Below are 25,139 nucleotides of genomic sequence, written 5' to 3'. Positions count from 1 at the left end.
GGAGAGTGGAAAGGGATTTGAACCACAACGTTGGAGAACCGCGGAGCCAACTCTCCGGTAATGCAGTCAGCATTTTCTCCTGTGGCCACTAGAGGGTATCAGAAAACCGGCTTCAGAGGCCAGGCCCAGGCCAGGCCCAGACAGGGGTGGAAGCAAACAGCGGCAGGTGGGCCCAGGTTGCTGTGCCCAGTCAGTTCTGACACACCTCAGACTGGCTAAACATATTTATAAAACTGAGACCTGCCAGGCCCTGTTCTTGCCCTCCAACCTTCTCTGCAGCTCCAGGCCAAGCACAGGGAGGTCGACTGCTAACCCAGGTACCTGTGGGCGATAGACGGCTTGTGGCCCTCGCCACGGCACCAGGGCACGTCCTCGTGCAGGTATGAGAGACCTCTGGACATCGTCTCTGCCACGTGACACAGCTCGTTCCACGTGATGATGTTCCCCTTGAGGTAATCCGTGAGGGAGCCCTAGAGGAGGAAGCACAGGACTGGGACGCAGGCTCTGGCGACAGGACAGGCCTGGCCCAGGCCCGGGAGGCTGTCTCCACGGACGACCAGCTGGGCTCCCCGCCTGGGAGACTGGAACTGATACGGAAGATGCATGAGGCCAGGATGGGTGGGTGGGGGGTGGGGGGTGTCAGATGTATTAATTATGAAATTACTACCCGTACTCATAAAAAGTTATCCCAGAGTTAGGGGTTCTTGTTGTGGACACTCACGTCCGCACCTGTGCCTGTGGGCAGGAGTCCCTGACTATGGGAGGCCACCGTGGGGACTGTGGCTGCAGCCACCTCACCCTACGCACCCCTCTGCTCGGGGCATGGCTCACCTTGTCGTGGAAGGCCGTGATGAGCCACAGTTCCACCTCGAGGCTGGAGCCGCGCTTCTCAGCAGCGATGAACTGCAGCAGGTTCTCATGCTTCATGCCGGGCGTGCTGAAGATCTCCCGCTCGCTCTGCCACGACTGCTTGTCCTGAGGCAGGGGTGTGGCTCAACCCCGCTGCAGCCACACCACCGGCCACAGAACTGCCATCCTCACCCTCAGCCCCAGCACTGATTAGGGGGCAGGCGGAAGACCTGGACTGAGCCGTGCCCTGGAGCACAGGCCAACAGTGATCCCCGAGACCACGTAAGGCCAGCACCTGCTTTATAAACGGCCGTGCTGAGGTGCAGAGGGCAGTAAGTGGCACAGGATCACCCGACAAATGAGACACATAGCTGGGCCTAGTTTTGCTAAGGGTGTCGGGCAACTGCTTGGGGTAGCCTGGTGTCCAGGATCTCTAAGAAGAACCTGATGTCAAAAACAAAACCTGAAACCCAGAGTGGACCCCTGATTTGCACAGCCCTACCCAGCTGCACAATAAATTCCACTGCCCCCAAGGGGGCCCACTTCTCTCTCATCCGTCTCCCCCTGTGTAGGGCCTGGACTGCCCAGGGGGCAGGAGAGCTCGGGCCAAAGCATGGGTGGATGGCCTGTGGCCCCGCACTCACTCACCTGCAGTGGGAAGATCTTGACGGCCACGAAGTCGTTCATGAGCTGTGCCTTCCAGACGCAGCCAAAGCGCCCCCGAGCCTTGATCTCCAGCAGCTGCAGTGGCTTCAGGCCCACCAGAGGAGATGGGGGAGGAGGTCCAGGGTCCTGGGGGAGACCGGCCTTAAAGATCCTGCCCTGGCCCCTCACCACCTCTACCCCTGCCCTGCCCAAGCCAGCCGTCTCACCTCATGGATGTCCACGTGGCCGTAGGGGGCTTTTCGATGCCGGTACATCCAAAAGGCCAGCAGGACGATGAGGGAGAGGCCACCAATGGGAAGCAGCGAGTAGGCCAGCACCGTAAGCAGAGTGGGGGCTGTCGGGGGTGGCTCGTACGTGACTGGGGGACACACGGAGCCCTGTGTCACACAGCCCGCCTACCCCTGCACCTCCAGGGCCAGAGAGCCCTGCAACCACTCCCCACCCAACTCAGGAGCTGAGTGCTCCTCACGAGCCAAGGAAAGGCCCAAGCCTGCCTCTCCCAGGGCCCTCACCTTCCGGGCCCCCAGCCTCTGGCAGGTGGGTGAAGCGCTCGTTGCAGAAGTTGCCTTCACAGCAGCAGAAGTACACCTGGGGGTTCTCCTCCGTGGCCACACACTCCTGCCTGGAGGCACAGTTTTCCACACTCCCCCTCAGCTGAGGGACCCCAGACTCTGCAGGGCCCACCCGGCCAAACCCCTCCCCACTGAGAGAGTACCTCGTGGGGGTGCACCAGGGGGATAGCATACACCCACCCCCCAGAAGTGGGACCCAAAGTCAGGGAGGGACAGCCAGGGCGGACACTCCCTGAGAGCCCTCTTCCGGACGAGGCCTGGAGCGCACAGTGCTGGACGGGCTGGGGCCCTGCAGGGCCCCTCCGTGCCCAAGCTCTCAGGGGAGCCCGTCTTTCCCCTCCCGCCCTAAACGCAGGAGGCTCAGTTTCACAGACACTCTGAGGCCCACAGGGTCGGCAGGCAGTGTGCCAGCAGGCAGGCGCCCGGGGAACGGAGAGGCCGGGAGGCCGGGAGGGGAGGGTGAGCGGGCACCTGTCGTAGCAATTGAAGTCATCCAGCCAGCAGCCCTTCTTGACGAGCTCCACGGTGCCGGAGCTGTTGCGCCAGGACGCGTAGCAGTGCAGCCGCTTGTCCTGCTCGCCCTCACAGCGCTCCAGGCCGCTCTGGTTGGTGCGCTCCAGCTCCCAGTTGGCGTTGTAGTAGATGCACTCCCGCGTCTCCGCCTCCCCACGCCCGGAACCTGCGTCCCAGCCCGAGGTCAGAGGCTGCTTAGCCCTCCACCCACCCCGGCACCGGCTCCCTGCCGCCACCGGCCGGCACCTCTAGCTCCAGCACACCCCCATCTCCTTGCCCCAGCAACTGCCCCAGGCCTGATCAAGAGGAGGGGACTGCACGTCTAACAACACAGTTGGAGACACGGCCAGCCAGACAGACGGCCAGATGTAAAAAGGGGTTCCACCAACACCTGAGGCCCCTGGGTCGGGGCGGAGCAGCGGCAGTGAGCAGCGGGACCCTCAAACCTCAGTGCACATCAGCAGCACCGCATGCCTGCCTGTGGGGGCAGTGTCCAGCCCCGACTATCCCACTGGGATGGCCCAGCTGCTGCTGTCCGTGCTCACTCCCCTCAGCCCCCACCCCAGGGAGACACTGCTGGTGTACCCCACAACCCCCAGCGACCACCAGTGGTGTTCGGTAGGGCTGCAGAAGGTTATCAGTATCAGGCCCTCCCTCATGTTCTGGGTAAGGTTCCAGAGGGATCACAGGGAACACACACCCCAAGCAGATTGAGGGCCGGCTGGCAGCTCGTGTGATAACAGATGATCCTCCCCCCTGGGCCTGGCCCCTGAAGCCCCCTGTGGACGCCCTCCACCCTCTCCTGCACCCTCTTCCACCCCCTGCAGCAGTACCACCAAGTGGCCAAAACTCTGATCCTCAAATGTGGCTTCAAATGTTCACCAAATCCATCTTTCTCACCCATCCCCCCCAAAAAAACAACCCCAGGCCAGCCCCTACACTGCCCCTCTGCTCTCAGACCCCACAGCCCTGTGACAGGAAGGAGGAGGAGGAGGAGAGGCCAAAGGAGGCTCCAGGAAAACCGGTTCTGACTCCTGACCCACCACGGCCTAGGCAGACATGCTCCCAGCCTCCATTTGGGAGTGCCCTGCCCTCATCCCTTTATAGGGCACCCCTGATCGGGGGGTGGCAGCGGCATTTACAGCCTCAATGCCAAAACCCCACACACACACCCAAGAGGAAACCGGCACCAAGCCCGCTCCCAGCCTCTCCACACTTCTTAGGGTTACTGTGGGCTGGTGACCGGACACCGCCCCTGGCTGGACTCCCCTACAACTATTCCCACCCCAGGAAGGAGGAAGGAGGGGTCGGGGCACCCCCACAGAATGACAGCTAGCCAGCCCGCCAGAGTGCTGCTTTGCCACCAGCCTGAAAGGCTGGCTGGAGTGGAAAGACCCCACTCCTAGCCGGGGAGGGGCGGTGCGGGGAATGCCCTGAATCCTCGAACAGCCCAAGGTTTCCCTCTCCCCACACTCCACCCTCAGCAGGGGTTCTCCTGAACAAAGGGCTGATATCCCACTGCACCCAGGGAGCAGGACCAGGCTGTCAGGCAGGAGGGGCCCGCGGCAGGAGTGGCCACTCCTGGGTCAGACCCTCCCCTTCTGCATCTCTCTGCATGGATGGGAGGCTCCTTCATGAAGGGCCTGGCCAGAGGTAAGCCTCACATCTCAAGGGTCCAGGTAGGACTTTCAAGATTCAGAATGTCACCCAACCAGAAGGCCAGTGTCCAGCTATGGCTCCAGCCATCCAGTGCCGTGGGGCCCAGACTCAGACACCGGTAAGGAGAAACAGAGTGGGTTCCCGACCACCCAGGCAGCTGGGACCCAGCCTGGTCTGCAGGCTGGGCCTCAGGGTCCACAAAGGGGCTCCTGCAGGGGTGCACACTGGCTCCCCCCAACCAGGCCCTGCATCCAGCTGAAGGCTTAAGGTTTCAGGGGAGACCTGAGGGAGCACATGGGCATAGGAGACCACAGGCTGAGCAAGCACACCAGGGCCAGGACACAGGTTGGCTCCCACAGTACACACAGGCCCCTCAACTCCTGCAGCAGCATCTGGGGGCTGAGCCATGCAACACACCCAGTACAGAGGGCACAGGGCCTCCTCTCCTGGCTGGGGGTCCCACTGCTTTCACAGCAGCAATTCCACGGGGGTCCTCAGAGAATGAGACTCATGGGGCCGCCGGGGAAGCTGGGCATTGCCCACCTGCCTTCTCTCGACGAAGTCACACCACACTGCCTGGCCCTTGGACGTGCAAGGCTCCAGGCCTTACCTGGCACAAGCGACTACCTCTGGCTGCAAGATGTTCCCCGCTTCCTCCTTTCAACTGCAGGTCTATCCTCTCCCTGGAGACCAGGTCAGCTCTACTTCCACAAGCCTTACTCGTGCTTCCTCCAAAATCTAGCGTATCACCCTTGACAACCCCCAGTTGTTGTTTAAAGGAGTATTTCAGACATTCGAAAAGTACAGAAATGATGTAACCGAAGATAATTCCCAAGAGCAAACACCGTAATGACCACCCACATAAAAAGCAAACTATCACGAAGGTGCTCAGTAACTGCTTTTCAAGCATCAGGAGCCCCCCCCCCCCCCCCCCGCCAGACTGCGATGCTGGGGAAGGCAAAAGCCTTGACTCCCTGCAGAGCGCTAGGATCAGTTCCGGACACTGACAGGCAGACAGACAGAAGGACCCAGGGACGGACAGAAGTTATTCTGTCGGATGACAGACGGATGAGGTTATTTCCTGGCGAGGGCAGGACCTCAAAGGGCAGGGACAACAGGAATGGTGGCCTCACCCTGCTGCCCAAGCTCCCGGGTCCTCCGGGGAGTATCCACCTCCATTCAGACAATAAGCAATGAGCCCCTGCGCAAGGCTAGGAGTCAGAGCGGGAGAGGCCAGAAGACGTGGGGAGCAGACCCCTCCTCTCTCCAGGCCACTGACCAGGCAGGGGCCCCTCTGGCAACTCCCGTGAGCAGGACCCAGGTGCACAGGGCTGGGCACTCCAGATCGGAAGGCTCCAGGGGTAGGACCAAGGGTTTGGCATGTCACCGGACCCCCACCTGGCCAGATCCTCCCACAGGTGACCAAGAAACTCAGCCATGAGCTGTCAGACTTTGGTCAAATCGTGGCGCTAACGCTTCCTAGCTGTGTGACCCTGGGCAAGTTACCACACCACCCAGTGCCTCCATTCCCCACCTGTGACAAGGGGACAGTAACAGCACACACCCCTGGGACTGTTCAAGAGTGCAGTGAGTTAGAGCACTTCAAGAGCGGCCAGAACAGCGCCTGGGGCTGGTGTGTGAGCGTTAAGCTGGAGTCAGAGGCCTCCCCTGCTGCTCAGGACAAGCCTTCACAGCACGAGCCCCCCGCAGGGCCCCAAGCTCACTGAGGGCACAAGGCGCACACCCACACCTGCTAGAGCTTGGCATTCAGAGCCTAAGGGGGACCTGAGGAGACAGCAGGCTCCAGGCCCCTCCCACACCACACCCAGGCCCTGCTGCCAGCTGGAGACCCAGGGGCCTCCCCCTCCCCCTTCTCCCCTGGCAAGCTCTGCTTCTGCACACACTCGGCTATTTATAGCCCCTGGCAGCACTCCAACCACAGGGCTGCCTCTGCCTTTTAATAGACACAGGGCTCCTGCCCACACTCACGGAGCCAAGGCACCCACGCACAGGAGGCCACCTCTGACCTCCAGCTAACCCCCGTCCTGCAGGAGAGGAAGCTGCGCTCCCATGAGGTTGGGTGGCCTGCGGTGCCCCCTCACACTTGCTACCTCACAGCCCCCGTGGGAGTGTGCTCCCTGACACCTGGGCAAGGGGCTCACTGTGTTCCTGAGCTACAGCTAACCCAACTGCTGGCCTCCAAAGGAACCCAGGATACAAGTGGCAGTGTCCCCAACAGGCAGTCCCTGTGTTCCAAGGGGCCTACACCCTGGTGAAAAGAAGCCCCTAGTCTAGGCAGGGAGAGCCACCCCACTCCAAAAAACCCCACCACCTCCAAACACCAACAGACACCCAGAGTACATGCAGATTCCACTCTGAACAGACCTCCTGGGGAGCTGGACCTTAACGGACACAAGAGCAAAAGCACCAGCAGGTCTGCTCCCCCAGTCCAGTTGGCCCTGGCCGCGCCCGGCTACGCATGGAGGAGGAAAAGGAGAATTCCTACCACAGTCCCGCCTGTGAGGGACTCAGAGTGCAACGGGGACAGGGAAGAGTGACGGACAGATGGAGAAGTGAGGTGCGATCAAGCCACAGCCTTGCGGGGAGGATGTGAAGCTGGAGTGTCCATGTGTCCCTGGGGGTTCCCCAAGCTCAGGGCCTGGGGTGTGTCCAGCCCAGCCAACACCTCCGGAGGAACTGTGGACCCCCACAGCCCATGGACGGCTATACCCTACCCTTGGCTCCTGGAGGACCTCCCAGGGAGCAGGTGCCTGTCCCCACCCACACAGACACGCGAGGCACACCCTCCCAAAAGCCTCCATGCCTGAGGTGGCCAAGCAAGGATGATTAAGGCAGCCCCGTGTTCTCCTCACTGTCCAGTTCCAGGTCTGCCCAGAGTGAACAGGCAGCCGTACCCTGCCCCCGACAACAGTCAGAGGCCAGGCTGCCTTCCTGGAAGACTCCTGCCTTGGGGTCCCCTGCCCTGCCCCATCAGAAGGCAGCCCTGCAGTTTGCTGAGCACCTGCCCCCCCAGCAGGTTCCCTGGAGGAGCCACCCAGTATCTGTGTTCGTGACTCCACTCTACCACCCCCAACCTGAAGTGACATCTTCACCACCTTCCCACAACCACAGCAAGGACGGCCAGGGTGTCAAGACTAAGGGAACCTAAGTGAGGGAGGGGGTGGCACGGGGGGGGGGGGGGGGAGGCTGAAACCTGAGACAGACGGACACAATACACAAGTGCTCGCACTGTGGAATGGCACGTTTGTACAATGGGGCAAAAAACCACCCAAAACACACCTACATCCCTACGTTTCTTTAAGTAGGAGAGTAACTTTTGAGTATGTGTTCCCAGCAGCCAAACACGATCTGACTGGCACGTGCTTCTTTCTTTCTCCACACCCCTGCGTCTGAGAGCCACCCAGACCAACACACGTTTCCTTAGCAGGCACTGGACTAGTAAGCACCTTACAGATGCTCGCGACAAGGCGATGAAGGAGCCCACCCGAGTTACGTACTAGGTGTCAAAACCGACGATGTGGAACCCGTCAGCCTGCATCCGGACCAGACTGCGCGCAGCTCGCCAGCTCGGCGATGCGTTCACCCTCTGCACTGTGTCAGTCCATTGCAGGACCCACTGAGGCAACATCAGTCTCCACCCTCCTGTGGGGCTTCGCTGTCGCTGCTGGTTGAAGCACCGCTGCCGCGCCTCCTCTGGAACCCTGGGCTGCGAGCTCCCTATGCTCACGCGCAGGCGTTTCTCTAGGGTATACACCCACAGGTTAGAGATGCCGGGTCAGAGTATGAGCATCTTCTACTCACTAGACACGGCCAAACCCTTCTCCAAAGCGGACGTACCGATTTAGGTTCCATGCAGACTAAAGCACCACTGGTGTTTGCTCGCCTCCTCAGTGTGAAGGGGTTTCGATCCCCATTTTCCGACTGCCTGTGGGACTGCGCATCTTTGTGTATGTGTGTGTGTGTGCGCGCTGTAAGCCCCTCCTGACAGCTGTGCGTTCACATCCTTCCCCATTTTTCCGCTAGGCTGCTTTTCCTCTGAGTTGTAGGAACTTTACATAGTTTTTAAGGTATAAACCCAAAAGGATGACAATAGGGAAAATGAACTCTGAAGTTGGAAAGTAGGTACCGAGTGGTCAATGACCACAGACTCCTAAGCTGCCGGTGGAGGAAGCTGAGAAGCAATATGATTCCCACCGCCGAACCCTCCGAAATCAAGAGTTTGTGGCACCAGGTGTTTCTGGAAGAGTGGGGCCCACATGGGCCCAGGTGCAAAGGTGGGCACTAAGGAGCAGCCAGCCCCTCGGATCTACTGCACACTCATCAGGACTGGGGCTGCCCCTCCCCCGACCCAGTAGCAAGTAGAAGGTTCTGTTGGTTTTGTTTTTAATTTTATTTGTTGACTTTTAGAGAGAGAGAGAGAGAGAAAGCCAGGCAAAGAGAGAGAAACATCAATTTGTTGTTCCACTTATTTATGCATTCATTGGTCGCTGCTTCTTTTTCTTCTTTTTGAAATATTTTATTTATTTATTTTTAGAGGGGAAAGGAGGGAAAAGAGAGGGACAGAAACATCGACACATGAAAGAAATATCCAGGTTATCTCTTACAAGTCCCCAAACGGTGACCAGCCCACAACCCAGGCATGTGCCCTGACTAGGAATCGACCCGGTGACCGCTCAGTCCACAGGCCAGCGCTCAATCCACTGAACCACACCAGCCAGGGCCATTGGTTGCTTTTTCTGTGTACCCTGACCAGGGAGCGAACCCAAAACTTGGCGTATCAGGACAACACTCTAACCAACTGAGCTACCTGGCGAAAGCAAAGGTTACCTTCTAAAAAAGACAAAATAGCCTTTGGACAGGGAAGAGCAGGCAAATTTGAGAGCACAGGTACCACATAGAAATAAAATGCAAAATAATATACAGAATGCGGAATCCCCCAGCTCTCACCCCCCTGAGGCTTCCAGGATGTCGGCAGCTGGGCCTATTATCCGCCCCACCCCCAACAGAAAACAGAAGATACTCTCTAACTAGCTTCAAAAACAACCCAATCAGGTCATCCTAGCAAGTCCCACTCACAAGCTCAGAGCTCTCAGTCAGTATCTGGATCTATCCTTAAATACTAGCAGTTCTAGGAAAGCCACTCCCTTGAAAGACAGATTAAAACAAGCTCAAAAAACAAACAACAAAAAAAACAACTTTGAGAAAACAGAGAGTATGCAGGTTGACAGCTTCAAAAATTGTATCAACATCCTCAGAGAGATAAATGGAAACGCGCCCATGAAAAACAGGGTGGCATTTCGAAAAGACTAGGAAACAACGGCGCTCTCAGGAAGTACAAGTACATACACAGGATTGCAGAAAAGAAAATCAGCAGAAGAATCAGAAGACAATGTTGAAGAAATCTTACAAGATGTAAAGCAAACACACAGATATAGAAAATAAGAGAAAAAAGGCAAGGAACTTGGAGGCCTAGCCCTGGAAGCCCAACACCTAAATAATAGGGGCTCCAAAGTGAGCAAGCAAAAGGGGAGAAATCGAAGGCCGGCACAGTGACGGAGCAGGCCCCCCACCAAGGCACATCACTGTGAACTCTCACAACAGTGGGGACAAGAAAAGACCCTACAGCAAACGTCTAGCATGACAGAATGTCACCTACAAAGGGTTAGGAATGGGAATGGCTCTGAACTTCCAGCAGCCAGCAGTTGGGGGCTAGAAAACAATCCTCTTCCCATTGTCTGTTCACCTATCTTGCACCAAAAGCTTACCATTTGAATCACAACAGCTTCACACTGAACCCTGACAACAACTCGGCACACCCCTTGGTTTTTTCCTTCAAGACAGGCAGCTCCTCTCGGTCCCTTGCACTTCCCAATTGTTTTACTCTGAGGGTTAATTGACTAGAGATTAAACCCGAAAGGCTTTTTCTGCATCTACTGAGAGCATCCTATAGTTTTTGTTAACTGTTAAGACGATGGATTCAATTTTCATTTTTTTTTTTATCAACTACGCATTTCTGGGATAAAAATACTTGGTCACGCCCTAGCCTGTGTAGCTCATGTGTTTGGAGTGCCATCCTGTAACCAAAGGGCTGCAGGTTCAATTCTAGGCCAGGGCACGTGCCTAGGTTGTGGGTTCAGGCCCAGTCCAGACACGTACAGGCGTACAGAAAGCAACCAATAAATGCTTCTCGCTCGCATCAATGTTTCTCTCTCCCTTCCTCTCTCTCTCTAAAAAACAATGAAAAAAATGTCCTCAGGTGAGGATAAAAAACACTTGATCGTGACGTGTTATTATTTTACCTACTGCTGGATTCTACTTGTGAACGTTTTCATAATTTTTGTATCTTATGTTCATTACGGACATTATTTTATTTATCACTGTTACTCTTTGTTCCCTTATCTCTTTTATTGCTTTTTTCTAAATTTGAAAACTCTTTATTATTCCACTTGTCCCCTTCATTAGCTTGAAAATTATAATCTCTCTGACCTTTAGTGGTTGCCCTAGAAATTATGGCATGCTTCGTACTTACCAAAATCTAACATTAATGGGTAGTTATACTCTCTTTCGGGACAATGTAAGAATTTTTTAAGAACAATTAAACTTCGTGACTTCTGACCAAGATAGACGCATAGGTAGATATGCTTCCTCACACCACCAAAAGAAGGACAACAAATTTAAAAACAAAAAATAACCAGAATTGCCAGAAAATCAAACTCCACGGAAATCCGACAACCAAGGAGTTAAAGAAACACTCATCCAGATTGTTAGGAGGGGCGGAGATGGGCAGCCGAGGTGGACACACGGCAAGGCAGAGGCTGGAGGACCAGGGTGGGTGAGGCTGCGGCTGGCGGACTGGTGGTCTCACACTTGTGTGCAGGTAAACTGGGAGGAACAACTGGGGAGTGAGGCAGACCGTGCAACCCAGGGCTCCAGCGCGGGGAAATAAAGCCTCAAACCTCTGACTAAAAAACCCTGTCAGGGCTGCCACAGTGGGAGAAACTCCCAGCCTCACAGGAGAATTCATTAGAGAGACCCTAGAACGTACACAAACCACCCACCTGGGAATCAGCACCAGAAAAGGGCTAAATTTGCTTGTGGGTAGCAGAGGAAGTGACTGAAAGCCAGTGGACAGCCAAACAAGCAGCACTGTCCCCTCTCGGACCCCTCCCCCACACACAGCACCACAACACAGCAAAGTGGGTTGCCCAGCCCTGGTGAATACTTAAGGCTCCGCCCCTTACAACATAACAGGTGCACCGAGATAAAGAAATATGTCCCAAATGAAAGAATAGATCAAAGCTCCAAAAATAGAACTAAGTGATGAAGAGATAGCCAATCTACGAGATGCAGAGTTCAAACTACTAGTAATCAGGATGCTCACAGAATTGGTTGAGTATGGTCACAAAATGAAGGAAGAAGTGAAGGCTATGCAAAGTGAAATAAAGGAAAACGTAGAGGGAACCCACAGTGATGGGAAGGAAACTGGGACTCAAATCAACAATTGGGACCAGAAGGAAGAAATAAACCTTCAACCAAAACAGAATGAAGAAACAAGAATTCAAAAAAATGAGGAGAGGGTTAGGAGCCTCCAGGACTTTAAACGTTCCTACATCCAAATCATAGGGGTGGAGAAGAGGAGAAGAGGAACAGCAAGAATCTGAAAACTTATTTGAAAAAATAATGAATGAGAAATTCCCTAATCTGTCAAAGGAAATAGACTTCCAGAAGTCCAGGAAGCCCAGAGAGTCCCCAAAAAGTGGGACCCAAAGAGGAACAAACCAAGGCACATCATCATTAGGTTACCCAAGATTAAAGATAAGGAGAGAATCTTCAAAGCAGCAGGAGAAAAGGAGACAGTTACCTACAAAGGAATGCCCGTAAGACCATCAGCTGATTTCTTAAAAGAGACCTTGCAGACAAGAAGGGGCTGGAAAGAAGTATTCCAAGTCATGAAAGGCAAGGACTTATATCCAAGATTGCTCTATCCAGCAAAGCTTTCATTTAGAACGGAAGGGCAGATAAAGTGCTTCCCAGGGAAGGTCAAGTTAAAGGAGTTCATCATCACCAAGCCCTTATTATATGAGATGTTAAAGGAACATATCTAAGAAAAAGATGATCAAAAAATGAACAGTAAAATGACAACAAACTCACGACTATCAACAACCAAACCTAAAACGAAAACAAAAACAAACTAAGCAAACAACTAGAACAGGAACAGAATCACAGAAATGGAGATCACACGGAGCATTATCAGCAGAGAAGGGGAGGGGGGAAAATGGGGTTAAAGGTACAGGGAATAAGCAGCATAAATGGTAGGTACAAAACTGACCAGGGGGTGGGCTAAGAATAATATAGGAAATGGAGAAGGCAAAGTACTTATACGCACGACCCACAGACATGAACTAATGTGGAGGAATGCTGGTGAGAAGTGGGGTGCAGGGCGAGGGGAGGAAAAAAATGGGACAATCGTAATAGCATAATAAAATATATTTAAAAAATAAATTTCATTTTCACTCCACCTACATATAGCAATGTTCTTTTTATATATATCTCAAACTTAGTAACACATTTCTCTCCTAAAATAATTGTCTGAATATTTATCATTTTCATTGTTCTTCATTCCTTTCTGCATTGCTGACCTTCCATCTAGATCATTTTCCTTCCGCCTGAAGAACACACTTTTTACTTGAAACCTTCATTTTTTTTAAAAAAACATCAATATGTGGTTGTCTCTCAAACACTCCTACTGGGGACCTGGCCCACAACCCAGGCATGTGCCCTGACTGGGAATCAAACCAGCGACCCTTTGGTTCACAGTCCGGCGCTCAGTCCACTGAGCCACACCAGCCAGGACGAAACTTTCATTTTTTAAGGACAGTTTTAGTTGAAATAGAATTTTAGGTTGGCAATTATTTCTTTGGCACTTAAAGCTATCATTCCATTGGCTTCTGGCTTCTGGTGTTTTTGAGAAGTCAGCTGTCAATACATTGCTCTCTTATTCTCTGGCTGCTTTTTAAGATTTTTTGTGTTCAGTTTTCAGAAGTTTGGCTGTGATAAGAATAGGTATGAATTTTTTACTTAGTATCTTATCTATGTTCACAGGGCTTCTTAAATCTGTAGCTTAATGTCTTTCATTGGTTTTACCAAGTTTTTAGAGGTTATCTCTTCTGCCTCATTCTCTGTTCTTTATTTCTGTGGTTCTGACTACATGGATCTTAGAACTTCTCACTTCATTCTCTATGTCTCTCTCCCTCTCTTCTATAATATCCATCTTTTTTAAAAAAAGATTTATTTACTTTTTAGAGAGAGGGGAAGGAAGGGAGAAAGAAAAGGAGAGAATTATCGGTGTGCAAGAGATACAATGAGCAGTTGTCTCTCGCACGGCTCCAACTGGGAACCTGGCCTGCAACCCAGACATGCACCCTGACTGGGAATCGAACCGACAACCTTTCAGTCCACAGGCCAGTGCACAATCCACTGAGCCACACCAGCCAGGGCATATTATCCACCTTTTTCTCTCTCCACAGTTCAGTCTGTATATTATCTTCTGATCCAACTTCCAGTTGACCAATTCTCTCTTCCGTTGTACCGAATCTCCTGACAAAACCATTCACTGACTTCCTATTTTCTGGTAGTGTACAGGGCAGTTCCATAACAGATTTTTCATTTGGTTGATATACTCGTATATTTTTCTAGCTCTCTGTTGAAATTCCCACTTGCATTTCCTTGACCATATCGAGTACTGCTATTATTCAGTATGTATACAATAATTCCAATTTGGAGCTCATCCAGGTGTACTTCGGTTGTGATGTTTTCTGCTAGCTCCTCATTTTAAACGATCAGCCAGGCATTACATGTGCAAAAATGTTTGCAGAAAGAATCTGGGGCCTAAAACAATGTCATATTCCTTGAATGATGCCACGTGTGCTTCTGGCAAGCAGCTAAGGGCACCGTCAATCCCATAACATCTTAACCTAACTTTAGAGTTTGTCTTCTTTTGGCTCCCATCACCCCCAAGTCTTTGGGGGTCCCAACCCAGAAAGGGGGTTCACTATATCCTCTCTGTTTATAACTCCAAATCTTGCCTTCCTAGTCCCACAAGGCTACCAAACGCAATTCTCGGCCTGTCAGTCGCCCATATGAAAGGACTGAACACGGACGCAAATGTCAAAGTCACCACCCAGGGACTCTGTTCTCACACAGACCTGGCCTACTAGGTCCTCACTAGCTTCTCAGCTATGCAATGCTTTCAACCAGGTACGTTTTCTTAATGTGTCCAGCTTTTCCAGGTGTCTTTGGAAAGAGAGTTGTTCCTGATTATCAGAAGAGGCCCCATACTTACTTTTTACTCAGCTTTTAGACCTATTTCCAGGACCACACTATACCGGAAGAGGATACATATCTACATATACACGGAAACTGAGATCGCCAGGGTGGGTAAGATTACCCATGGAAAGTGCTGTAAGAACACCCATCCCAGCGCAGAGCCTTGAAGAAGTAACTTCCATCCCAAGTTGCAACTCAAGACGACAGCATTCACTTTCAACCAACTTTACTGTTTCAGCCTGTGATGGGACAGAGTGTGCAGCCCACCCCCCAGATTCACGGACTGAAGCCCTAACCTCCAAGGTAACGTACCGGGAGATAGGGCCTTTACAGAGTTAATTAAGGTCCAGTAAGGTCCTCAGGGTGGGGCTGCAGTACCAGAAAACTGGTGTCCTTATAACAGAAAGGAGTGTTTGCACACAGAGGAGAGGCCACAGAGGCCACAGCAGGAAGGCGGCCATCTGCAGGCCACGGAGAAAGGCCTCATGGGAAAGTGGCCCTGCCCACACCTTGGGTTTGGACTTCCAGCCTCCAGAACTGTGAGAAAGTCAATTTGCTCGCTGAGCCAGCAGCCGGTGGCAGTCTGGCATGGCGGTCCTGGCAGACTGACACGCAGACGGTGCGCATCCCCTGTACAATGTGGGACAGCTGACGTGGCACCACTGGCACCAGAGACAGCATCACAAGCCCAGTGCCAGTGAAATCCATAAGCAGGGCCTGACAAGCGGGCTTACACAAGGGATCCCAGTAAAACAGCAGTGAAAAAGACGACACCACGCCCTGACTGGTGTGGCTCAGTGGGCCGCCAGCTCGATCCCCACACGTGCCTGGGTTGCGGGTCAGGTCCCAGGTTGGGGGCGTGCGGGAGGTAACCAACTGATGTTTCTCTTGCACTTCAACGTTTCCCTCTCTCCCTCTCTCTCCCTCCCTTCCCCTCTCTCTAAAAATAAATAAATATAATCTTTTTTTTTTTTTTAAAGTAGACACCATGCTGACGGAGACTGGGAACACAGGGCCCTGGTTATCTCAAACGGTCTCCTCTGCTTCTTCAGGCAACGGTGGCAGAAGGGTGAGCAAGGGAGCAAGGCAGACACTCTCGGCCACGACATGATGCTCACCAGGGCCCCTTCTGTCACAAGAAACTTCTCAACAGACTCTAGAATAATTCTTCTCCAGGTTTCTCCCACACCCCCTACCACCATTATTGCCCCATGGGAAATCAGGATCTTCACCGGGGTCACCACTAACGCCACTACCCACAGCTCCTCGGCAGCCTCCTCGAAAGCAAAGCAGCTCAGTCTCTCTGGAGGAGGGATGCAGCATGGAGAATGGTGAGCGAGCACACAGAGACACACACAAGCACACCGTCCCAAACCAGCCCAGCGCATCCTGGCTAGTTCACTGCCACACTGCTACCCACCTCCCGCGCCATCCCTCCCCAGACTCTGGCGATCCGGGAAGCGGGAGACTCAGACACGGCAGGCAGCCTCTCTGGCTCTCCTCGGACACTAGCCAGTGGGAGTGATGAGCACCCTCTGGGCGCCCTCCATGAAGAGGGCTGTTTCCAACCTCTGTGATCTAGAGCTTCTGTGGGGGAGGAGATGCTCACAGGTTACTTATTGCAGAGGACCACCTGCCAACTCACCCAGCTCTGCCCCCATTGCCATCACCTTGGGGAACAACCAAACAAAAAAAATGTATAGCCATTGCTCAGTATCTATTAAAATTTTATATCTACATGTCCTACAACCCAGAAATTCTTCTTGTCTTCAGTCCTCAAGAAACAATATGCATAAACTGTACACATTCAGAAAGCGCACCAGTAACAGACAAGATAAAATGTAGTCTATATACCCAAACTTTGACATTTTACACAGCTCTTAAAAAGACTGAGGTAAATCCATATATATGTGAGAAGGACTGCCCAAAAGCGCCTCGGAGTTTAAACAGCCGTGACACGCAGGTGCAAGTCGCAACTACGGTGAGCAAAAGATGAACACAGAACAGCTCATCCTGAAGATCCCAACCACACAAAGCACCAAACAGGCGAAACTAACTCATGCTGTTGGAAGTCAGGACAGCAGGGCTGAGGGGGGAGAGTGGAACGCAGCCAGAGAGGGTTTGGTGGGGGAGAGGCAGGTAAATCTGATTCTTGACCCGGATACCAACTACATGGATGTGTTCAGTTTGTGAAAAATTCATACACTGTCACTTATGATAATTACACTGATAGGTGCTATTTTATATTTAAGTTAAACATTTTTGAAAGGGCAACAGCATTTTAGGTTTAAAAAACCCCTCTGTTTCTCCAAGTACTTCGATATGTGCACAGCTAAGGTGTCTAGAAGGATATATACCAACCTGAGAAGCCTCACTTCTGGAGGGGGACTCGGGTGGTGGACAGGGGAGGCCCTAGTTTTATCTGTAACATCTAAATTCTTGCAATTAAATGTACATATATTATCTGAAGAACAAAAATAAGTAACACTTAAAGTGGGAAGAAGTTAGGGCCAAATGTGACCTCTACTCCTCCAACCTACACCCCAGGGTAGCTACCAGGAGACCCGGTTTGGGCGCAGTTTTCACGGCAGGGAAGACAGGGCTGCATCACTCTGGTTCGCCGTCTCCCCCCAGGTGGCCCTCCAGGACCCGCTCTCAGGTGGAGGGCTCAGAGGAGGACCCAAACCAGGTATGAAAGAAAAACAGAATTCACCTAACTTCCCTGCTGCTCTATTTTCTAAGCCCCTGAGCAGATGAGCCCTGATCCCCTGGACCTCCCTATGAGATCTGAGCCACAGGGCTCCCCTCTAACTCACACCCCACCCAAGCCAGCAGTTCCAAGAGGAGGCCCTGGTCTGCCTGGTTTGTGAACACCTGAAGGGAATCTCAAAACTTGGGTGAGAAGAAACTTCCCAAAAAGCATATAAAATAAAGGTTTCTTAACTCATGGCTACTAGTCCAGGACTCTGAGAACTCACTCCTGTTTTCGAATTAATGGGGGCGGGGGTGTCAATGACACTTGGACATAAAAGGCATTGTCCTCATACCTGAAAACACTGTGCACCACTATACAAGCCAGAAGGAAAAATCACCCTAGCATCAACACTCAAGAGAGTCAGCTTCCAAGTCAGCCTCCTGTTTCCATTGGTTTAGGTCTAGGAGGCAAACAGGGGCCTCTCCCCCTCCTTAGATGGACAGACAACAGCTGGTCTGGTCACACCTTCTGAAATGCTCGGCCACAAACCCCGGGAAGCAGCCTCCTCCATCCTCCAGCCAAGGGCTTGGGTTTCCAACCAGCCTTCCTTTTCCTTCCCCGGAACTAATTTTAGCCTCCTTGGTTGTCGGAGTGGAACTGAAACAGTGGGCAGAGGAACGTTTGCAAACAAGAGCATGAGCTCACCTCGCAGAACATCTCGCCTTCAGCCCAGAAACCCGCCTGAGAGAAGACCCACTGTGCGGCAAGCCAGGCCCCTGCAGAAGGCCCCCGACGGAGGAGGGACACGGGTCGGCCCACTGGGGCCGGCTCCCTTTCCAACCCCGGCTCCCTTTCCAACCCCGGCTCCCAGCAATCACGTGTACATGAATGAAAACAGCCAGGCAGGGCTTCCAGCCCCCGAGAGTCTGGAACAGGCAGTTGTATGTGCAGAGCGAGACTGGAATAACCAGGGCCAAGCGTGTGGCCAAGGTGGGAAGCCATGATTGATCCTGGGCCAGGAGGAGGCATGGAGGACCCCCAAACAGTCCTGGCCCACACTGGCAATTGATCTCAAGTGCCCACCATTGTCTCAAGCGAAGACATCACAGAGAAACTTACAAAAGAAAGACTCAGAAGAACGCAGGAGCATGCCTTCTCCCCCATCTCTCCCCAACCCCCACCTAACACCCTGGGCATCCAGAAGCGGCACCGCCAGGGCCTCAAAGAACAAGCACCTCTCAGGCTGGTAGGGGCCTGTGAGTCAGGTGCAGAAAGACAAACCAAAAGGGAAGCACTGAACAAGGGGCTGAGTGTCTACCCTGGAACCAAGAATTGGTGATAGGATGAGAGGGAAGGAATTTAAGAAGGCAACCAAGTTCCTTTGAAAAGACCCCAGAAGAGGTGGAAGTAGGAGGTCTCACCCCTCCAAGTAACCCTTTTAACAAGCCCTTCACATTGCAGGGATGCGGAGTACCAGGAAGCTGGAGGTTTTAAGACTGCGTTCTTGCACGCTAAGAGACCGTCCCCATCAGTGCCCAATGCCGCAAGTTGTGTCCTGCTGACGTAGGAGTGGAGCCCCCCAGAAGTCCTTCCTTCCCAGCGGCGCTAGGAGCAGGACAGCGAGGAGCGGAGAACAAACACAGGGCCTGCCAGGCTGCCAAGCCCAGCAAGCAGGCGCCCCTAGGGATCAACCTCTCTGGCCAGGGCCTCCAGTGCTGGCACCTGTCAGGGGCAGCTCTACCCATACCTCCCCAGGTCCAGGGAGGAAGCCTGGCCCTGCCCTCCAACTCCCTGCGGCCAGGGTAGAGACCTGTGCCCATACCTTTGGGTAGAGGCTGCCCCCTTGCCCTGGTGTCCCCAGGCTCAGGCTTGGAGCTCCAGGCCCACAGTGGCTGCGGCTCCTCCAGGCGCCACACAGCTGGCCCGCTTGGGGGAAAGGGCATGCCCACGGCAGGCTACAAGCCCGGGCACTCCTCTGGGCGCACACGGACAGCCTCAGCTCCAGCGGCTCCCAGGCCCCAGCAACAGGCCCTTCCTGACATTCTGCGCGTGTGGGAGGGAGAGGAGCCAGTGCAAACCTCAAGGCGCAGGCGGTGGGAGGCCGGTGGGCGGGTGTGGGCGGGCAGGCTGCCCGGCCACCCACAACTGCCGCCTCCCTGAAACCCGAACCACTTCTGGGAAAACTCAAGGACGCCAGGATTCTCCTCGGTGGCCAGCGGTACTTCAGAACCACTCATTTCCAACCAAATTCTCCCACGCTGAGCAGGTTGAGCGAGGCACGAATCTCCCAGGCTTTGAGGAAAAGCCAACTTCCCACTCTGACTGATGTGGGGTAGGGGTGGCAGGAGGCATTTGCCATGAACTGCACCTCCCAAACTGTCTCTTTAAAATCAGGGGAACACTCTAGACCAAAGGTCCTCAACCTGAGGTGATTCTGCACCCTCGCTGCCCAGACACTGACATTCTTGGTTGTCACAATGAGATGTGCTACCAGCACCTACTCGGTCGCGCCCAGGGATGCTGCTAAACATCCCACAGTGCCCAAGAGAACACACCACTCCCCCCACCCCGCCCAAATCACCGGCTCTGAACTGTCAACACCGCCCAGGTTGACAGCCCTGTTGTAGAATGCGGCCCACCCAGCCATGACCCTGACTGAGGACTGTCTACCCAGTGCCATCCTCCTAAGTATCACCCAGACCAGCTTCCCCCCCTCCCAGATCCCAGGCTATGGTAACGGGCCAGAAACTGCAAGTGGGTCCTAACTCTGACAGGATGTCCCCCAGTCCCCCTTGTCCAACCCTGAGCTCCCAGGCAGGGAGTAAATGTACTGGCACTGAGGGAGGGCTTCCTGGGAGAGGAGGGGGGGGGGAGGAGACCATGGCTGGAATCTGAACACTAGGCAGAATCTGAACAAGCAGCAGAAGTAAAAGAGAAATCGCATCCAGTGACTAGAACAGACTAAGTCCAAGCAGCAAGGTGGGAAAAAGCCCAGCGCCCCCACCCCCAGGACAGGGGGCTGCCCCTCAGGACTGGTACAGTGGTCGGCCAGGACGTCCGAGCTCAACCTGGGGGGCCAAAGTTTCCAGGTATCAGTGCAAAACAGCGAGCTGCATGTGTAAGGTGTGCATGGGCGCGCGCATGTACTACGCATTTGTAGTCTCCTGGGGAAAGGGTCTGCATCTTTCATCAGATTCTCAGGGGAGCCCATGGGACAAAGGACCAAGGTGTAGGACGGGGGCCTCTTCACTGGCGTCCCTGAAAAGGAAGTTCCTTAGGTGAAGTGCCAGGGGGAAGTCCAGGTGCTAACCGGGGGGTCTCCATACCCAGAAAGACCTCAAAGACAATACACCACAGAGGCCGTGGGGTTCTGGGTCTTGTTTTCACCCGGATGTAGGGCCTGGGAAGACGGGCAAGTTTCTCCCATCGTCTACCTCAAAAAGAGCTTCCAACAGCTGAGGAGGGTGCCTACTCCCCCCAAAAGTGCAGCCTAGCCAGCAAGACTGGGCGGAGTCTGGAGTGCCTACAGGTAGAAGGACAGGTAGAGGACAACACCCTTCCCTGTGGAGGGGCACTAATGGCCTGTGGCTCTGTGGTCTGCGTCCCTGACAGCTACCACCCCCTCCCCCACACACACTTCTCTCCTGAGGACAGGAACAAGACCTTGCAGCAGAGAGGAGCCAGCCTGAGGGCAGGATGGGACGGTGGAGGCCTGAACTCCCACAGATAGGAGTCAGGTGGCCCTCCCCAGACAGTGGCTCCTGACAGTCCACTCAGAACACTCTCCACTCGGTCCCATGAGCCCTGATCTGAACCCCAAGTACTGAGACAGACGGGAGCTCTGGTGGGATTCACAGGTGTATCCACCTAGGCATGGGGCAGCTCTGCCCACAGCTCCTTAAAGGTCAGAACAGTGGCCACCAGAGGACTGACTGGTGTGACCACAAGTAACACCCAGAGACCCCCCCCTTCCTCCCAGGGCAGGAGCAACAGGTCTTTGTAATTCAGTCTAACTCCAGCTGCCCCACCTTGCAGGGCACTACTCAACCCAGGCGGGGGTACCAGGGGGAAGAGGAGAGAAATAGTGTTTGGGGGTGGGGGGTGGGGGATAGGACCCGTCCTGCCCTGCCTAATCCGTGAGGAAGGTGAGGACTGGTAAGACCACACTGAGAAAATTAGGAGAGGGTTTCCAGATCCCAGGAATGTCCAGGAGGATTCTAGGGATAGCCAGGTGAGCTGTGCATGCCTAATAAGTCAGCGTACTGCCATCCTCCCCTCTACAGGCCAATACCTACCTTTCCTTGGGGAAAAGTATCTCAAAGCAGCACTTAAAAGGAATCGGGGCAGGCAGGCAAAAACGAAATGGCTCCAAAAGAGCCCTGACGCTCCCTTCCAGAGTGCCCAGGCGCCAATGAGGTGGTCTCTATCTTCTGGTCCTTCCATACAAAGCACCAAGGCCGACAAAAAGAACCCACTTGCTCAGATGTGCAACATCTCAAGAGAGGTGGACAGAGCGGGGAGGGGTGGGATGGAGATCCCAGATTCCCACCCCCGCAGGAGCGCCGGGATCCCAGGCCCGCCCCTGCACTCCCGGCCCCGCCCTTCGCGGGTTTCCCAGACTCCGCGCTGCTGCCATCGAGGGCGGCTAGGGACCCGCGCTGCATGTATAATGGGGGCTGGGAACAAAGGCGCGCAGGACCTGGAGCTCCCGAAGCCGTGCCTCAGAGGCCCGGCGGCCCCGGGCTTCCTGGAGCTTCGATAGACGACCCCTCACGCTTCCCAGAGCTACACAGAGCCAACCAGAGTGCCGAGCCGGTCCCAGCGTGCACACCCAATTTGGGCGAACCCCAGCAACGCTGAGAGAGTGAAATCGGTTATCCGGTTTTAGGGGGAAAAGCGCCTCCCCCGTAGAACTCCGCATAAATACACCCGCACACTCTCAGCCACATGCGCGCGAGCCAAACGCTAGCCCCGCGGGTCATCTACCCCCGCCACGTGCTTCCTGGAGTCCAGAAGGAAGAGGGACCTGTTGGTTTTCCTTCGCGTCCCACCTGCCCTCCCAGGCGCCAAAACAAAGTGGTCCCGCGGGTGGCTGCATCTCGCGCCGTGGGGCCCACGGTAGGGAAAGCGGGTGAAGGTAGGAGCGGGTGCCACCGGCCCGCCTTGCGCGGAACACAACACTGACTCGCGGGATGGGGTGCAGAGAACTACGATCTGAAAAAAGCAACCCACTCTGCTACACCTAGTGGCTCTGAGAGTCGAGTAGCCCTTCCCACAACCGCTACTGCACCTACAATCCTGCCACCCCGGATTATGTCTGCCCGCCCCGCGTGGCCACCCTCCCCACGCCCTGGTTTTCCTCTCACTTTCCCTGGGTTCCCCGCGCCCGCGTAACCCGACCCCCAACCCAGGGACTCCGGGTCCCGGCCCTCATCGAGAGGTCGCCTCCGTTACCCGGAGCCCCGCAGACCACCACACAGGCATCATCCCCCTAAGATCAGCTAACGGGACGTCGGGCGCGCCCCCACTCCCCGCCCCGGGAGGTGCGAGTTGGGTGCAGGTGGCGCGGCAAGGAGGCCGCGGGCCCGCCCTTTGTTGGTAAACACCGCGCGCAGCCCGAGGTCGGTCCCGCGCGCCCTCCCCGCACCCCCCACGCCGCGCCCCGTCCTTACCCGCGCAGAGCGATCCCCAGAGGAGGGCGAGGGCCGCCCAGGGCGCCGTCATGTTCCGCGGCGCCGCCCCGCGGACACCCGGAGCCTGCGGGCAGGGCCGCGCGGCGCTCCCTGAGCGCGCAGGGCCCGGCAGCGGCCGCGCACTCCTTCCCGCTCGTTCCCTTGGTCTCGTTTCCCGCGCGCTTCCTGCGCCTTCGTCCCCGGGCAGCGTGCGGGCTCCAAGGGCCGGGTGGCGGGGCCGGGCTCAGGGCCGCTGCGCGCGGCACGGGCTGCGGCCCGGGCTCCGGGGCGACGCGGGGGCCGGGGGGCGGCGGCGGGGCGCGGGCCAGGGTGCGCCCGACTCAGGCATCGCGCGGCGAGGCTGGGCCCGGGCCCCGGGCGCAGGGGCCGAGTCCGGAGGGGCCATGAACGGGGGAGGGGTGGGGGGAGGGGAGCTGAACCGAGTCCAAAATGGCTCCTGAGCCACGGCCGCGGAGACGAGCCAGCGGGGAAACCCGGATGTTGGATACAAAGAGGCGGCGAGCGGGCCGGGGAGGGGGAGGGGAGGCGGGCCCTCCGGCCGCGTGGTCCGCGCCCCCCTTAGGGGCGGGGCCCGGGAGAAACAACAACAAGGAGGCCCCGCCTCCAGCCTGCGCGCTCGCTGAGAAAGCGAGAAACCTCCAGACGACGAGCGCGAAGCACAGCTCGCTTACAGAGGTGACCAAGTTGGGCTCTGGACCACTTCGCCCGGAACCCCTGGGCCCCGTGACCACCAAACTCGGAATTCTTGCTCCGAGCCCTGGAGCCCACACTCCCGCAGGCATGCTGCTCAGCTACCCTTGAGTGGATGGACAGCTCCCGAACTCTAGCCTGACTACCCCACTGGCCTCGGTTACCTCTCTGTGAAGTGAGGATCCAATGAACCACAGGAGAGTCGTGCGCACAGGCAGAAAAAGGCTGTCTTCTCTAAAATGACAAGTGGACCCCCATGTCTACATGCCTAGCCTCTGCCCCGACACACACGAAGGCACAGCTGGGGATCCTGAAGTTGGATTCTTGCACGTGAGGGGAGGCGTGGAGCCTCGCCCCGCAGAGCAGACGCGCAGAAGCAGAGGGAAAAGAGCCTTTGCAACTTGCTTCCCACCCTTAACTGCAAATGGTCCTCGGCACTCACACCCCACCCCCGCGCTTCTTTCCGCACTATTGAAACTGTTCTCAATTGCCCCCACTGCCCGCAGTTAAATATCTTGTCTCCCAAACGGGCCTTCCTTGGCCCTCTTCACCTTCCCCAAGTTCCTTCTTGGGGACGGTTGTATTCTATCTCAGATTCCACCCTCCGTCTCACACAACCAGAGCTTGGAAGGGTCATGATGTGGCTCCCAGCTAAAGAGGGAAAGCCCGTCACAGCTCAGGGAAAGGGTGCAGGATCCTTGGGTGCAGAAAGTGCCCTCCCTCCTCCTGACTTGTCACAGCCTTTGTTAGGGCAGGAGCAGGACAAGAACAGCCAGGAGGAAGGCGGTGCCTGGAGGTCGGAGTCATCTCGCTTCTCTGATCCTCGATTTCCTTATACAGAAAGTGAACAGGTTAGACTCCTTCGGTGCTTTGCATGTTTTACACAGCTGAAACCTTATTCAAACAAAGTGTTATGGAAAAGTCCACCATGGAGGTCCTGGACCTGTAGCTCACTTGGTTAGAGCATCTACCCAATACGCCAAGGTTGCCGGTTGGATCCCGGGTCCCAGCACAGACGAGAGTCAACCAATGAGTGCATCAATAAGAGGGACGGGCATATTGATGTTCCTCTTCCTCCCTCTCTCCCTTCCTCTCTCTAAAATCAATCAGTCTTTTAAAATGTAACTCGTATCACATTACTCCTTATTTAAATTCCTTCCTGTTATGATAGCTAACGAAGCTCTATAGAATCAGCCCTTTTCCTCTCCCATCTCACTATTATCAGCCAGAACAGAGGTCCCCAACCCTCGCCCTCACCCCCGGCCCCGCCCCTAACCTGTTAGGAACCCAGGTAGGAGCGAAGCTCGCTGGACCTCCTCCTCCTGTCGTCCCGCCCCCTCCATCCACGTACCTTGACAAGCGAGCGAATCCTACCTGAGCTCCGCCTCCTGTCTCCTCCACCCACCTCCATCTCCCACGAAACCCGTCCCTAGTGCCAAAAAAAGTTGGGGACCG

The 25,139-nt window shown here is 55.1% G+C and overlaps 1 protein-coding gene across 3 annotated transcripts in view; it reads right to left on the bottom strand.

Moving 5' to 3' along the window:
• The window catches only part of ACVR2B (activin A receptor type 2B), a 28,475-nt gene extending 5,038 nt beyond the window's left edge, over positions 1-23,437 (bottom strand). Inside the window, exons 1-7 of one of the 3 annotated variants that reach the window (XM_053930392.2) lie at positions 22,974-23,437; positions 2,559-2,766; positions 2,028-2,137; positions 1,722-1,873; positions 1,498-1,641; positions 832-975; positions 322-470 (exon numbers count right to left, since the gene is read on the bottom strand). In XM_053930392.2, coding sequence (XP_053786367.1) covers positions 322-470; positions 832-975; positions 1,498-1,641; positions 1,722-1,873; positions 2,028-2,137; positions 2,559-2,766; positions 22,974-23,025 — 959 coding nt within the window. In that variant the 5' untranslated portion in view covers positions 23,026-23,437. Of the gene's footprint in view, positions 1-321; positions 471-831; positions 976-1,497; positions 1,642-1,721; positions 1,874-2,027; positions 2,138-2,558; positions 2,767-19,123; positions 19,322-22,973 lie in introns of those variants that run through there. The other 2 variants (XM_053930389.1, XM_053930391.1) reach the window with 2 other exon arrangements.
• Positions 23,438-25,139: the final 1,702 nt, after the last annotated feature.

The sequence above is a fragment of the Desmodus rotundus genome, chromosome 8, assembly GCF_022682495.2.
Source record: "Desmodus rotundus isolate HL8 chromosome 8, HLdesRot8A.1, whole genome shotgun sequence".
In the NCBI taxonomy this organism is placed as follows: domain Eukaryota; kingdom Metazoa; phylum Chordata; class Mammalia; order Chiroptera; family Phyllostomidae; genus Desmodus; species Desmodus rotundus.
This window is presented reverse-complemented; position numbering and strand designations above follow the sequence as displayed.